This window comes from Melospiza melodia, chromosome 18 (genome assembly GCF_035770615.1).
Source record: "Melospiza melodia melodia isolate bMelMel2 chromosome 18, bMelMel2.pri, whole genome shotgun sequence".
Classification (NCBI taxonomy): domain Eukaryota; kingdom Metazoa; phylum Chordata; class Aves; order Passeriformes; family Passerellidae; genus Melospiza; species Melospiza melodia.
Window position 1 is genome coordinate 4377724 of NC_086211.1, and position 15023 is coordinate 4392746.

Genomic DNA, 15023 nt, shown 5'->3' on the forward strand with positions numbered 1-15023 from the left:
AGGGGAGGAGAGAAGAGAAAGAGAAGGAGAAGAGAAAAGGAGGGGAGGAGAGAAGAGAAAGAGAAGGAGAAGAGAAAAGGAGGGGAGGGGAGAAGAGAAAGAAGAAAAGGAGAAGAGAAAAGGAGGGGAGGGGAGAAGAGAAAGAATAAAAGGAGAAGAGAAAAGGAGGGGAGGGGAGAAGAGAAGGAGAAGAGAAAAGGGGAGAAGGAGAAGGAGAAGGAGAAGGAGAAGGAGAAGGAGAAGGAGAAGGAGAAGGAGAAGGAGAAGGAGAAGGAGAAGGAGAAGGAGAAGGAGAAGGAGAAGGAGAAGGAGAAGGAGAAGGAGAAGGAGAAGGAGAAGGAGAAGGAGAAGGAGAGTGCTGGCTGTGCAGGAAGGCAGGGAGGAGGGGGTGGAACAGGTGGAAGTTGGTACCAGTGGCACCACCAGGACTGGTTTGGGGAGTGGGGCAGATCTCGGGCTGTCTCCACAGCCATGAAAGCTGGGGCTTGTTTCTGGCAGGTGGATGCTCAGTGTCGGCTGAAACTGTGGTGGAGAGGCTGAGGGGAGGGCCGGGCAGGGGGAAGGGGCTCCTCCAAGCTTCCCACGCACACGCCTGCCCGCCGGCTGTTAACAACACCCTGCTAACAACCGGCTCTCACCTCATCCCCACCGCCTCCCTCCCGCCCCCGAGCCTGGGAAAAACCAGCCCCGAGGTGCCAAAGCCTGTGCGAGCCTTTTGGGAAGGGGAAGGAGGAGAGGAGCCTCACACCCCGGGATGCAAATGGCCAGCAGGATCGCGGTACCCGTGGGAAAAACGGGGATGGAGGAGCAGCCCCTCCTCAGAGCATCCCTGAGAGCTCGGCCAGAGGTGATAACATCTGCGGGGGATCAAGGGCTGCTCGGGGCAGCACATCCATAAAGAGACGCCGGAGCCGGGAGCAGGTGACTGTGGTCAGCAAAAAAAGCCACTTTATTGGTGACCGCTCCCACGGGAACCCCGTGGCAGCAATCGGGTTCAGGTCCCTGAGAACACACTGTCCATGCTGGTTCCCCTCCCCACAGCTATTGCCTTAAACACATCCTAGGTACAGAAAGCACAGAGTGACATTCCAGATACTGGAACATATAAATTAAGGTAAGTGATAGTTACAAGACATCGCAAAAAAAATTTTTTTTTTCTTTCTTAAACAGATTATCAAAGGTCGGGGATTTTTCTTTTTCTGATCCACAGAAAATGTATAAAAAGCATTTAAAATCTACATATTTCTCAATGTGTTTTTTTTTTTTTTTCTTAAAAAAAAAAGGCACAGTAAAAAAAATACTGGCTCAATAACATATTTACAACACACCCATTATGGGCTATTTTCACTCAGCTTCAAGGTGGAAATGTTCAGCTCTGGCTCAGCCCAGAGGGGGGCAGAGAGGGCTGATGTTGGCAGGCAGGGCAGCTCTTGGGTGATGCAGGGTCCCTCTCCCTCCCTGGATAAATCCCTCTCCAAGAGGGAGAGCACAATGGGAGGGTTGGGAGGCGCTGCCTGGGCAGCACCCACAGCCAGGGCAAGGCTGGAGGATGCTCTGGCCCCACAGGGGACACCCACACAGCCTGGGCAGACCTCGAGGTGTTCCTTGCAGAGCTGCAGGGCTGCCCGAGCAGCACTGGAGGGAGACCCGGGACAAACACAGCGCCCACCCCACTGTGGCAGCTCTGGAAAATCCTTCCTCCCATGCCCAATTTATAGAAAGTTTTTACACCAGTCTCTAAATATTTCACCCACCAATGCTGCCAGCAACACTTCACCCGTGTGGGGGGAGCTCTGGGAAATGGAGTTAACACCAACACCATCTCCCAGCCACCCCACTGTCTCCCTCCAGTGAGGCTGTGGAGCACCCAGCAGCTTTGCAGGACCCTGGAGGAGCCACTGCCATGGCCAGCGGCTTCCCCTGCCCACCTCTGCCTGTAGAACCTCACAGGGACCTCCTCATCCAAACTGGGAGCCAGAGCTTCGCTGCTGAGATTTTGGGACTGGGAGAGAGGATGGGCTGGGTCAGGGGTTACAGGAGCGGGTTGTGGGGAAGATGCAAAAAAGGGAAGAACACACCAAAAAAAAAAACCTTAACATTTGAAAGGGAAAAAAAACAACAACCATCAAGGAGAAGCAAGGCCGGGGTGGGGCAGGGCCCCGCGCTGCGGCCGCTGCCCACGCATGGCGTGGGGCGCGCCAGCCGCGGTGCCCGTGGGTAAGTGCTCATTCCCGTCCCTCTGCGCCCTCCCGGCCGAGCAGGCAGCGAGGCAGGCAGGGCAGGGCTCAAGGGGCCGCACAGCAGCCTTCAGTACACACACACTGTGCAATACCACAGCAACGACGTCCGTCCGTCCGTCCGTCTGTCCGCCCGGCGGCGAGGCCGGAGCGACACACCCGCACGCGGGTCCCGCACGCCCGTCGGATACCGGGGAAACGCGGGACGAGGCTGGAGGGCACGTGCGCCTCCTAGTAAACCATGTTGGTGGGGCACCACGGCGTGTCGGGGTACAGCAGGCAGTGCACGGAGCGGAACCTGAGGGGGAGAGGAGCAAAGCTGAGCATGGGACGGTGGCACCCCACAACATCCAGGTTTGGGGGGACGGGGAGCCCCAGCTCACCTGGATGGGTCCTCCTCGACAGAGAAGGCTCCCTTCATGTGGATGGAGTTGCGCTTGTTTTCGAACATGCCGTAGCTCAGTGTCACCTGGGGGGCAAGCACAGAGGGGTGAAGTGGCCGTCGTGGCCGTAAGGATCAAGCAGAGGAAAGGGGAGCTGCAAAATTCACCCCATTTCCCAAAGCCTCCAGTGACACTTTGCATCACCCCACAGGCATGGAGCTTTTCCCCTCTGCTGTTTTGGTCACATATCAATCAATATCTTAGCCACAATGCCCAATTTTTAGGTGACAGCTTGGGGTACCTGTTTGTGGATCTCCGACTTGGGCACCTGGTGGAGGTTCTCCAGGTGGGAGTGGAAGAGGTTGCTCCTGATGAGCTTCACGCCCAGCACAGACTCGATGATGTAGCCGATGGTGCAGTCGTCAGGCAGGCGGATCTTCTCTGCAGTGCTCATGAAGTGACCCCCACTGCGGGGAGACAGAGAGGGGCTGCAGAGGAGCAAAGCCCGGGGGATGTGGGCACCCTGCAGGAGTCTGGGCTTGGCCAGTGGGTGCCCAGCTCTGATTAAAAGTCACTTTGGGGGAACTGAAGCCCTTCCCAGCTTGTTTCCAAGCTCCCTGCAGACATCCCCAGAAGGCAAAAAGAGAAAGGTTGTGGGACATGGTCCAACACCCATCCCCAAAAATGTCACCTCTCTGTGCCCTGGGGACCATGAGGAGTCCCCATGGGAGAGCAACACCAATGCTCTTACCTGGCCCAAGGGCTCATCTTCAGTGCCAGCCCCCGGCTGATACAGAACCCTGCTCCACCCGTGGCAAACCAGAAATGCACAGGATGCTGCGAGAGAGGGGAACCAACGCAGTGAGACAACAGCTCCTTCTGCACACAGCCCAAATTAAACCAGCCCCAAAGTCTCCCCAGGCTCACCATCTTGTTCTCACTGATCCTCTCCGTGGCCTGGATGGGCCGGTCCAGGCTGGGCTTCCCGATGTAGATGTCCTGTGTGTGGGGGTAGCTGGAGAGCAGCTTCACCAGCATCCGCACGTTCACGTAGTTGTCATCGTCCACGTGGCAGAACCACCTGCAGTGACAGCAGTGTCACACCCACCCGGGCCAGCTGCCCAGACCCCAACCCCAAGTACACAAATGGTCTCTGTTTGCACCATCCTGCCCCCCTTTATCCCTGTCCTCCCCCGGAGCAGCCGCTTACTTTCTGCCAGACTCGATGAACTTGTCGTACTCCACGGCCATCTTGCAGGACAGCGCCTGGCGGCTGTGGGCAGCTGAGCAGTTGGTGTTGATGACATTTCCTGCAGGGGAAAAAGAGGGGTCAAAGCCCATTGGTGCATCCCACACCTCCCCACACACTCAAACGGTGACACTTCAGCACTCATGTCCCAGGTGTGCCAGGGGGATGGAAACTCATGGGTGATCCCGATGCTCAGTGACCCACATGCTATGGTGCTTTGGGCAAATGATGAATTTTTGGGGGAATGTCTTTTTTGTCCACGTGAGAGAAGGGAAGGGATGATTAAGGAATGTGGGTGCTGCAGATGCACTGTAGAGCAGCCCTATCCACGTTTTAAGCATGATGCCACTCCACATCACCTTGCCCAGGGTGCACCAGCCACCTTGGGGGTGAGGGGATGTCTGTGAGCTCTGAGTTTCCCCAGGACATGGTAGCAAAAACCCTGCCCTATTTTGCTTGCCCAGCTCAAAGGCAATCACTTCCCAGCCTGAAAAGGAGTCATTTGCATGGGGAGAATAGAACACAATGACCCTAGCCCAGAAAATGCTCCCACGAAACCCTGTTGGTGTTGCCATCAACCCCAGCTCAACCCAGGGATAAAGTGGTGCAAAAAGTGGGATTAAAAGTGGGGTTACTGTGATCCCCACCATATAGGGGATGGGCTGGGCTGGCTGGGAAGTAAAGCTGCCCCCAGATGGGGCTCTCAGGCTGAAGGTGTTTAGGCATCATCAGTGAAACAAATTGTGTCATTCTCAACTAATGTTCCTGTGGTAAGGGCTTTTTCAGAGTTCCCAGGGCAAACCCCACACCAACCATGCTCCACAGGTGGGAGCTTTTCAGGGGACCTGGCCAGGTCACACACACAAAGGGACAAGAGCCACAGACTCACGTGCTTGCTTCTTCAGCTCCTCATCCTCCCCGTCAGTGAAGATGAAGGTCTGAAAGAGAAGACGAGGCACCTCTGAGGACCGAGGGGCTGAGACCATGTGGCCCTGGGCAGCACCTGGGAACAGCTCCTCCAGGAAGCTGGTGGTGACTTCCTCCCCCTTGCCAATACCCCGAGTGGCACTGGAGAGCCAGGCAGCCACACAACAGCCCCAGCTGCAGACCAGGCTGGGTGCTGAGCTCCCCTTGGGAGCAAACCCCGCACGGAGCATCCCCATCCTGATGCCTTTAGCATGGAGCAGCTGGCAGGGAGGTGTTGGGGGCCACAGGGGCTGTCCCCAGCACCAGGGGAGGCAGGGGCACGCAGGGGAGCAGGTGCAGAGCCTGATCTGAGCAGGGATTTCAGAGCTGAGCCGGCGCGCGTGGCGCCGCAGCAGCCGCCCAGGCAGGTGTGTTTGTCCCTGGCGCCGGCTCCAACCGCGTCCCCACCTGTGTCAACAGCACGTGCCTGTCCTTGGCCACTTGCACAATGCCCCCACAGCTCCTCTCTGCTCCCTGTGTCCTACCCAAGGGGGCTGAGATGGTGCCAATGAGCGCCGAGGAGGGGATGGTTCCTCACTGCCCATCCCAGCACAATCCCTCGGTGCCAGGCAGCGCCCGACCTCCTCCCCGGGCCCCTGAGCTGCACTCCTCTATTTACACAGCTAATTCCTGGCATATGTCACCCAGGAAGGAGGACTGGAGGGGCTGCTCTGGGCCTGGGATTTGGGGAAGGACAAGAAGCAGGAGGAGAGAGCAGGGGGTGGGAAAGGCATTGCCATCAATCAGCGGGCAGCAAACAAAGCTGGAGGAGAGAAACCACAACCAGCTGCCAAGCGCTATTAAAAACCAGACGTGCTCAAAAGGGCAAAGGAGGAAAGACAAAAGGGCTGGGGGGGAAGGCAGGAGGCAGCAGAGGGGGACGATGGAGCGCTGGGGATGATGAATTACAAGTGAGCTGGAAATTGGGTGCCACCCCGCAGCCGGCCCCGGGAGCGCGCTGGGGTTTTGTGGCTTGTTTGAGGAGCTGGGTACAATAGTGGGGTTGACTTTACTCAGCGAGCAGAGTTAAGCGGGCAGCAGTCATTAGCATACAGCTGCACTGGTTAACCCAGCCCTGTTTGCTCAGGTCCCCAGCCGGGGCTGGTGGGGACAGCCCGGAGCCTCAATGGGAGGGGACGGGGCTACAAGTGACCTCTGGGGCTTGAAAAGGAGAAAAGAAAAAGCAGGGGGGAAAAAAATGATGGAGGAGGTGGGAAGGCAAGTTCTCACAAATGCACAGCCTGCCGTGCAGCCTGGCTTGTGGGGAGGGACAGAGGTCAGGAAGGCTCTGAGCAAAGGGGACGGGGAAGGGCTGGTGAGGAGGGGACAGCTGGGGGACAGGGAGCCATCAGCTGCAGGGCCAAGGACGCCCGTGGTGCTGTGTGTCCATGGCCACAGCACTGCTGGGGTGGCACAAGGTCAGTGCTGTGTGTAGAGGAGGAGCTGTCACCCCCATCCAACTCGGGGTACAGCTGCTGGTCCCCATTTCCCCCAGGTGCTCAGGGACTGGTCAGGCAACTGACTGAGGTACAAATCGAACCAGGACAGCATCCAAGGATGCCTGAGACAAGCCCATCACACAGGGGGTTGGCACTCCAGCCCAGGTTTCAGCCTTGCTGGGAGGGGGGACAGGGAACACGCAGCCTGTGCACAGGCGAGACAGAAAATGTTTGCTTGATTAGCTCAGAAGCGCCGTCCAGCAACTGCCTTCAGCTGCTCCAAAAATAACCCCACAACTAATCCTGCACTCAGCCTCTATAAATAGAGCACAGAGACAATTGTTTATTACTCGCCTGCACCGAAACGTTTCATCCTAGCCAGGCATCTCCCCTGGGCCCCTCCCCACACACAGCCCTGGGATATTCCTGGTGTGGGAGGGCCAGGTGGCACCTCAGGGACTGGGACAGGGGCACACAGCTGCCAGTCAACCCTTGTGGGCACCTACTGGGGCCTCACAGGTCTCCCACATCCCTCCCAACCCCACCATGGCATTAAGTTAAAACTAAAACAATTAAAGGCTTCATTTTTTTTCAATTAATTTTGTTATTAATTTGTGTTTCTTGGAGGGAAGATGCACCCTGCCTGCTTGGCCTTTCATCTGAGGCTGCAGGGGAGAGGAGCAGAGGTGACAGCCAAGCCTCGGAGGGGATAGGCCAGGAAAGGATGAGAACAAGCAAAAAACATGAATCCACCTTTGGCATCTCCCATGTAGGATGCCAGACATGAGGGCAGAGCCCAGTTTATAGCGGTGCAAGTGGGCACTGCAGCCAGCATCCCCGAGCTGTCACCTGTAAACCATCACCCCCAGAGCACTCCCAGCCCTCACAGCCCCCTCCCTCCCACCTGGCCCCTGTGCCAGCCACAGCACCGAGGGGTGCAAGGACCTCTTGGACCCCCCCCCCCCCCCCCCAGTAACTTTTCCTGCAGGGTGCAAGAGAGGAAGGGCCCTCTGCTCCCCCCCACCAGCCCCTTCAGGAAACCTCATTGTTCTCAGAACTGCAGCTTCAAGAAACACAGGATGCCAAGTCCCTCCCGAACAATAGCTGCCAGCGCTGCTCGCGGCCCCGCACAATGCGCGACCCCGCGGCCGGGACTGAGCGGCACCCGGGATGGATCCCGGCGGCCAGAGCGGGGTCAGCCCCTCCCCGGTGCCCGCCAGGAGCCAGGCAGCCGCCGCCGGCCGCCACTGCCCCTTCCGAGCCCTTGCGGAGGGAGCTTTTCTTTCTTTTCTTTCCTCCCCTTCGTTTCTCCTTTCAGGGTGACTCATTTCCCCTGCGCTGCGGGAGCCCGGGGGTGCTCATGGCTGGGGCTGCACAAGGTGTCACCCCCAGCCAGGGCCGTCCCAGGGTCATCGTGGGCTCTCTGTGCTGCCTGGCCCAGTGGCTCTGTCACTTCCCAGCGTGACACACTCTCAGCATACCCCCATGCCTGCCACCACCCCACCAAAAGGGGAACCGGGCCAGGCAGGCACCCCGTGACCCTGCAGTGCACAAACCCTGACCCTGTGCCACATCTCACTTCCCCATGCTGGGAGGGGATGGAGCGCCCCAGCACCCTTTTCACAGCCACCCCACTTGGGTGCAGAGGAAAGGAGGCAACAAGATGCGCTGGTTGAGGGGGGCTCAGTCTCCAGCTGGTTCTGGAGCAGGTCAGGATGCTGCCTGCCAGCTTTGTGTCCCCCACAGCGAATGTTCCTCTTTTCCCTCCACCCTCAGGGTTAAGTTGGAAAAATGCCCACCCCTCCTCACCAAGTTGGGAGCAGTGTGATGGCCATGTCCCTGCAATGACAGCGTGCCACAGAGGCAGCAGCCCCAATCCGTGGGGTGGCTTTGCCCGGACCGGGGGCGGGTCTGTGCTGGCACCGGATCGCAGGGCTGGGATCTGCAGAGGCGGCGAAGGGGCTTGCAGGGCCGCGGGCCCTTCCTCCCTCCCCCCGCTCCCTTCAGCAAGAGGAAGAATCCTCCACTGTAATTTTAAATGCTATAATTTTTAATAACCTCCTCACAAACAATGAGCTCATTGTGTGGCGAGGGTCCCCCGCCCGGTGCTCCACGCGCCGCTCGCCGGCCCCGGGGCTTTAATGGGCAAGGACAGCAGCATCCATCCTTCCTTCGGGACGGGCAATGAGGGGCGCCCACCCCTTAAACCCACACAGGCTGCCCCGGGGGACAGCAGGGAGGGACCCTCACGCCCCACCCGGGTTCATCGGTGCTCAGCAGGGCCTGGCACCCAGCCCAGGGCCGGGGGGAGGCAGCTGCACTGTGGGGCTGGTTTGGGATGAGCAGCCCCCGGTCCCAGCCCAGCTCTGGTGGGAGTGCGAGTGAGACTGGCGTGCCAGCACACTCCGGCGTGTGGGTGGGGACCCTGGCCAAGGTGCTAGAGGAATTTGGGAGCCGCCATCAGAGGAGCGTGCTCTTTGGAAGGCGAGCCCGTTGGCTTTGCCCCGAGAGCAGGAATTTTTCAAAGGCTGCAATTACCGACGGGAGGCAGCCAGCGGATCCCACGCTGCCGGGACGGCGGCCCGGGCTGAGCCCTGGCGGGCTGCGAGGCGTGTGCCGAGCTGCCTGGATGCCTCCGGGTGCCCCAGGGACACCCAGCGCCTCCAGGGCACCCCCAGGGGCAGCAGAGGTGTCTTTGGCGGCTCTGCCGCTGCAGATCACCCGACTCGGCAAGAAAGCAGTGGATTTGGAGTTGCTCCTGTCCACGATTTCTGCTTTATGGTCATTTTCCTCCCCTCTCTCTTTCCTTTCAAGTGCAAAGTTTCTACAGCATCCTGAGGATACTGAGACCGCCGGAAACTCTCCCCAAAGCAAAGAGGGGAGAGCCCATAACTCTCCTCCAAAAGCAGCTTGTCCTGCCTGGATTGTGCAACCCAAAGAGGGGATTTAGAAGGGAATAGGGATGTGCTCTCCCTGTGCAGAGAGGCAGGAAGGAGAAGGGGGTGCCCTTTGCAGTGTCTTGGAGGTGACAGAGGGCAGGAAACAGGGACTATTGTGGGCAGAACAAAGAACGGCCAAGGAAGGACACAATGGCTGTTCCCCCTATCTGCCAGGAGCTACCTGCTGGATTTAACCCCTTCTCAGCACGTCTGCCTGGCCAATGAACAGCCGGAGGGAGCCTGGGGGTTGAGTGAGAGGAGAAAGAGAAGCAGCATCAGGCAAAGGAGATTCTCAGCCCCTGGGCAGGAACTTCCCCGCGCTGGTGAGGCAGCTCACATGCCTGAGCACCGTTAGTGAAACCCAGAGTGAGGGAGGATGAGCAGAGACAGGCCTGACTCAGACCTAGAGAGACGTCTGAGCAAAGGCAGTGCCACCAAATCACCGTCCTGGGATGGAAACCAGGGGGCCAGGCAGGGAAGGGATACAGGAACTGCAGAGAAGCAGGAAAGAAGAGTCCCGTAGCACCAATCCCACACTCTGCAGGCAAAAATCCCCGACCTGATGCCAAGTCTGGGGAAGCCCAGGATGCCTCAAAGCCTCCCAGGGACAGCGTGGGAAGGGCAGAGCCGGTCACCCCCAGCAGGGCGGGCTCATCCCCTGTGCTCACATCCCGGCTCTGCCCCGCAGGAGTTTGTGCTGCCTCCAGCTCTCTCGGCAGCTCCTTGTGCTCAAGTGCTGTACAAGAGGCGTCACTCAGCGGCTTGGCTTGTCAGGCAGGCACCTCGCCGGGCTGCGGCCCCCCTGGCTTCATGGCCCTCATCTCTAGGCAACCTGACCTGGACACGGCCGGCTCCGGCTCCCTCGTTCCCATGGAAAGTGCCACACAAGAGGCTGCGAAGCCTTTTCTCTGCGCCAGGAGAAAAGGGGCTTTGTTAGCTTGCCCAGGGGGACAGCGTGAGAGCCGAGCCTCGGGGCTCTGGGAATCCAAACGGACAAACGAAGCACAAAAAAAAAAAAAAAAAAAAAAAAACCTAGAAGAAAGCCGGAGCTCACAAGAGGGAGAAGAAAAAAAAGAGCAGCCATTCCCAGGATCATCTGTAGGTGCTCAAAGAGCGTTTCACTCCACCACCACTCACCACCCCCTCGCAGTGACAGCAGAGCATAAAAGAGGTTTCCATTAAATAACTGGACCAAGGAGAAGTGGCAGATCCACTGCCAAGCCCAGGAAACATGAGGGGAAAAAAAAAAAAAAAACCAACAATAAAAAACCACCCCACAATTCACAGGGGAAAAAAATGCAGCAAGATAATTCTTGGGGTACAGTGAAGGAGCCAAGACCCCACAGGGTCCAGCAGACCTGGGTGAGGGGGGCATGGGCAGGTCAATGCTTCCCCCATGGCCTCCACCCTCAGCCACTCCACATTTCCAAGGAAAACAGTTTGCAAGCAAGAAACCGAGTTCCAGGCCAGGAGGAAACACGTGAAGACAGTAGGAAGAAAAGGTTAGGACCAGACATAACTTACTTTTGGGAAGCTGTCTAAGGGTAGAAAAAGTGTCTTAAGACCAAATGGCAAAGCACATTTCCTAAGGAAACAGCTTTTTTTTTTTTTTTTTTTTTTTTTTCCCTTTTGAATTTTGCTTCAGTACTTGAACGACAGAACAAGGGACTGCCAGGACTCTGGGCAGGACATCAGTAAGGTCAGGAACCAGACTCGCTGGAGCTGCCCTGGTGTGGGTGAGCCCACAGAGCTCCCAGCAGCTCCAGTCCTGCCCAGTCCCTCGCCAGGAGACCGAGAGCTTCAGCACATCCCAGCAGCACATCTCCCAGTCCTGGGCTCATAAACTGGGTGTTCTTTGAGCAGCACAACTGCAGGGGCCTGACCCGGCCTGTGGCACCCACGGGCTGGGCTGCACCCCCACACCGTGCCTCAGTTTACCAGCCAAAAGCAGCTCTGCAATGGGGGTACTCAGGGGAAAGGACCCCGGAGCAGAGTTTGGGGAGGGTTCTGAGCGCAAGGAGCCAAGGTCGGGCTCTCTCCATCGCTCACCCTGCAACGCTGCATTTCACCCCCCCAAAAACACAGTTGGCTGCAGAACAGCCCAGCCAGCCCCGGAACACCGCCCTGCTCAGCGATATGGGGCACGAGGGAAGGGCAGGTGGTGTTTGCTGGGTCACGGCACCACCCGGATCGCGCAGAACGAGGGGCCAGGACCGCGGCAGAGAAGCATGGGCTGCAGCCCTCCCCGAGCCGCTCCATCCCGGCCAGCGGAGGGGACCAGCCCCGTCCCCATCCCCGTCCCCATCCCTTACCATGTCGCGGTTGCGGGAGATCCAGGTGTCGAGCAGCAGCTCCAGCCGCGCCTTGTGAAACTTCTTGGTGGTCTTGACGGCGATGAAGACATCGCGGGGGGAGATGTCCTCGGCCGGCGGCCGCGGGGGGCTCGGCGGGGCCGGGGGCAGCTCCCGCCGCGCTCGGCTCAGCCGCCCGAAGTAATCGGCGAAGCTGCGCAGCCCGGGCGGCCCCTGCGCCGCCGGAGGAGCCGCGGCCGCCGCCGCCCCCAGGCTCTGCAGCGCCCGCTGCGCCCCGCCGGCCTCCCCCCGGGCCAGCCCCGGCCTGCCCGGCGGCTCCACCATGAGCACCAGCAGGCAGGTGAACATGGAGCCCACGAGGGACAGGAGCAGCTTCCTCCCGCAGCTCTTCAGCATCCTTCCTGCCTGCCCTCCGCTCCTCGCCGCTCCGCGCCGCCGCCACCGCCGGCCCCCGCCGCGCCGCCGCCTTTAAACCGCGCCCGCCCCGCCCGGGGAGGGACGGAGCCGGGGCCGCCCCACGCGGGGCGTGGGCACCGCCCGGCCCTGCCCTGCCCTGCCCGCGCACGGCCCGAGCTCCTCCGAGCCCCGCGGCCGCCCCGCTAGCCCCTGCACCCGTCCCGGCTGCTCCGGGCCCGTCCTGCCAGCTCCGGCCTCTGCCCTGCGCATCTCCGCGACCGCAGCTGGGTGCGGACAGGGTGCCCGTGCTGCCTCCTCCTCTTCCTCCTCCTCCTCCTCCTCCCTTTCCCCTGACACCCGGGGATGGGGACACTCTGGTCCCCTGTAGCCCTGGGAGCATCGTTCACTGCCCTGGGAGCATCGTTCGCTGCCCTGCCGGCAGCAGAGTGTTGCGTTCCTTCCTTCCCCGTCCCGGGCTGCCCAAAGCCCTGCCCCGAGATGTTCTCACAGCCCTGTCCAAGAGGTTTCCAGAAAGCTGGGCAGCCTGACCAAACTCCAGGCATTGTCCCATCAGTCTCCCGTGAGGCAAAGCATAATTGAAAACAAATACACCAAACCTCTCCCCAAAAAACCACAGCACTCCTCTCACTTCCAACAAGTTCCTTTCCAGTGGGCAAATCTGGGGACAGGGAGCCAGGAGCATCTGCTCTCATCCCTTCTTCGGGGAGATCTGGAGAGGCTCCCAGACTTGACCAACCTCATCCCAGGCACAGCACCGTGCTTTGAAGCCTCAAAGTGCTGGGATATCTGAAAATAAATGTTGTATAGGTACCAAGCAGCCCCCTCCCCTCGCCTCCAGTGATCACTAATCATGATAATGATCACTTGTTAAATGAGACACCATTTTTCCAGCCAGACAGTGGGAGAAGTGGTGCCTGAAAGAGAAAACTGGGTTGAAATCGGGTCTTGGATGTGCCACCAACTCGATATTTTCCTGGCGCCGAATCCCGGGGCCTCTTTTCCCCCTTCCCCTCTGTCTCTGCAAGCAGTGAGCTCTTGGGGTTTTCTTTCCCAGGGAGTGTGCTGCTACAGGGAGGCGGATTTGGGTTTGGGCCTGGGCTGCAATGTAATGCCATAATCAGGGGCTGCTGCATTTTTGGGCAGGGACCTTGTCCAACTTGCATTTTTCCTGCTGTCACGTGTTCCATTCATCTCTGGCACTGGATAAACAATACCATAATACCAGGCAGGATGAAGCAGGGAAACTGCTTCCTCAGGCAAGCCCCAGCATTTGCCTCCTCTTGATTTTAGGCCATGCATTCTCTTGGTCAGCACTTGAACCATGATCCCAGGCTAGAAACACTTGGGGAGACTTTGGGGCTTCGTTTTTCAGGGCATTGGCCACATCTGGAGACAGACCTGGGTTGCCAAAGAAGCCTTCCATAATAAATTTTTTTTAAAAGGCAGTTAGACCATACAAACACAGGAACCAAATCCCACACTCCCCATTTCCCGCTATTGCTGCCCAGCCTTCCAGTCTCAATTTGCTCTTTTTTTTTTTTTTTTTTTTTTTTTTGGGCGCCCTTTGTCTCCAAACCCTATGGCACAACAACCGCGGCTCGAGAGGCAGCTGAAAAGCCCGAGCAGCAAAACCCTGAATGAAGAAAGAGCCCCTTTCTCCAGGAGCCAAAAGGGGAGGAAAGGCACTTTTCCCCCGACCAGCTGCTCTGCCACTCCCGCAGTCCCGGCGCTGGCTGGGGACACGCGCTGTGGCCAGATGTTGGGGACACAACTGCGAGTGACAATGCGGGCTCTGTGTGCGCCGGGCTCTGTGTGCGCCGGGCCCCGGGCATGCAGGGGCTGGAGGAGCCGCTGTGCTGCCCCTCGGGGATGCAGGGGCTGGAGGAGCCGCTGTGCTGCCCCTCGGGGATGCAGGGGCTGGAGGAGCCGCTGTGATACCACCGCTGCCGCCACCAGCGCTGTCCCAGCCTTCCATCCCTACCTCACCCCATCCCGGCTCCGCCACTCGGCTCAGCCCCGCTGCCCCCGCAGCGAGGGGAAGTTGTTCTTCCAGCAGCACCGTCCTGCCAGAACAAGATTCCTCCGGGACCGTCCAGATGCTGGCGGCATCCCCACAGATTTCCCCTCCAGGCGCCTCGCTTGGTGCTGACACCAAGGCATTAAATCCACTCCTGATTGAATGCCTCCCTCACCTGCCACGAGGCACCGATTCCCCCGGGGAAACCCTGCTTGCTCTGCAGTGGGCACAGGATGGCACCTGAGGGGCAGGGAGCCAAAAGTGGGCATGGGGAGGATGTCCGAGGAAGGTTTGGTGCCTGGTTCATTGGTATTCAGACAATTTTTTGGGTACAAAAAGCTTAAGCGCAACAGGGGTGACTCCAGGACCAGACAAATTTGGGTGGCTCGTAAATACAAGAGGCAGGGGAGATGGGTTCTGTCACGGCTGTTCTGCAGAAGAGATGCCCAGGCTGGACCAGGAGGGACATCTCACTCCCTCCCCCAAAAAGGATCCCGTTGTGGACACAGTCCATAACTCCTCACACTGAGATGTGGGGTGAGGCTGCAGGGTGCTGGTGTGCTCCCCACATTCCTGACTCCACAGGGATGGTTCCAAGACAGAACATTCTGCTCAAATCCCCCAAATCTCAAGGATATGATCGCTCCCACTTCAGATCAATTTCACTGAAACTCCAGACTAGTTTTCCACTGCAGATAGCTGGGTTCAGCCCCGCACCAAGCCCAGGGCCGGGGCTGCGCGTGGGGCATCTCCCTTTCAGCCATAGCACGGTATTAGGTCGGTTTAAATTGGTTTAAACTCTCCGCATCGCCCCTGCTCGCAGCCTGACCCCGGCGCTCAATAGGTGGTCCCTAAGAGGCTCCCAGGTTCTCAGGGCTGCTAAAAATGGTTAATAAATCCCCAGGAATAAAGTGTTCAGGTCATCCGAGAGAAATGCCGCGCTCGGGCTGCAAAGCCGCATTGTCTGCCCGCAGCGATTTACGCGCTCCGCCGGACAGGGGTTAAAAGCTCTGTCAGGCGCCGACTTCGCTGCTGTCGCATTGTCGGGGGTGTTTAACGGGGTT

At 58.8% G+C, this 15023-nt stretch overlaps 1 protein-coding gene across 1 annotated transcript; it reads right to left on the reverse strand.

Moving 5' to 3' along the window:
* Window positions 1–922: 922 nt before the first annotated feature.
* Window positions 923–11950, reverse strand: LFNG (LFNG O-fucosylpeptide 3-beta-N-acetylglucosaminyltransferase). The gene is made up of 8 exons (XM_063171752.1): window positions 11526–11950; window positions 4759–4807; window positions 3831–3930; window positions 3548–3701; window positions 3372–3457; window positions 2922–3087; window positions 2621–2706; window positions 923–2535 (listed from the first exon to the last, which is right to left on the reverse strand). The coding sequence occupies exons 1-8, from the start codon at window positions 11919–11921 to the stop codon at window positions 2469–2471; spliced, it is 1104 nt and encodes a 367-aa protein (XP_063027822.1). The 5' UTR covers window positions 11922–11950; the 3' UTR covers window positions 923–2468.
* Between the last annotated feature and the right edge of the window lie 3073 nt (window positions 11951–15023).

Bases quoted from the DNA above. Each gene is read 5' to 3' on its own strand.
- LFNG (XM_063171752.1), bottom strand. From the start codon at position 11,921: ATGCTGAAGAGCTGCGGGAGGAAGCTGCTCCTGTCCCTCGTGGGCTCC. The intron at 3,931-4,758 runs GTGAGTCTGTGG...TTTCCCCTGCAG, and splicing joins GGAGCTGAAGAAGCAAGCAC to GAAATGTCATCAACACCAAC. The intron at 3,702-3,830 runs GTAAGCGGCTGC...CTGTCACTGCAG, and splicing joins TTCATCGAGTCTGGCAGAAA to GTGGTTCTGCCACGTGGACG.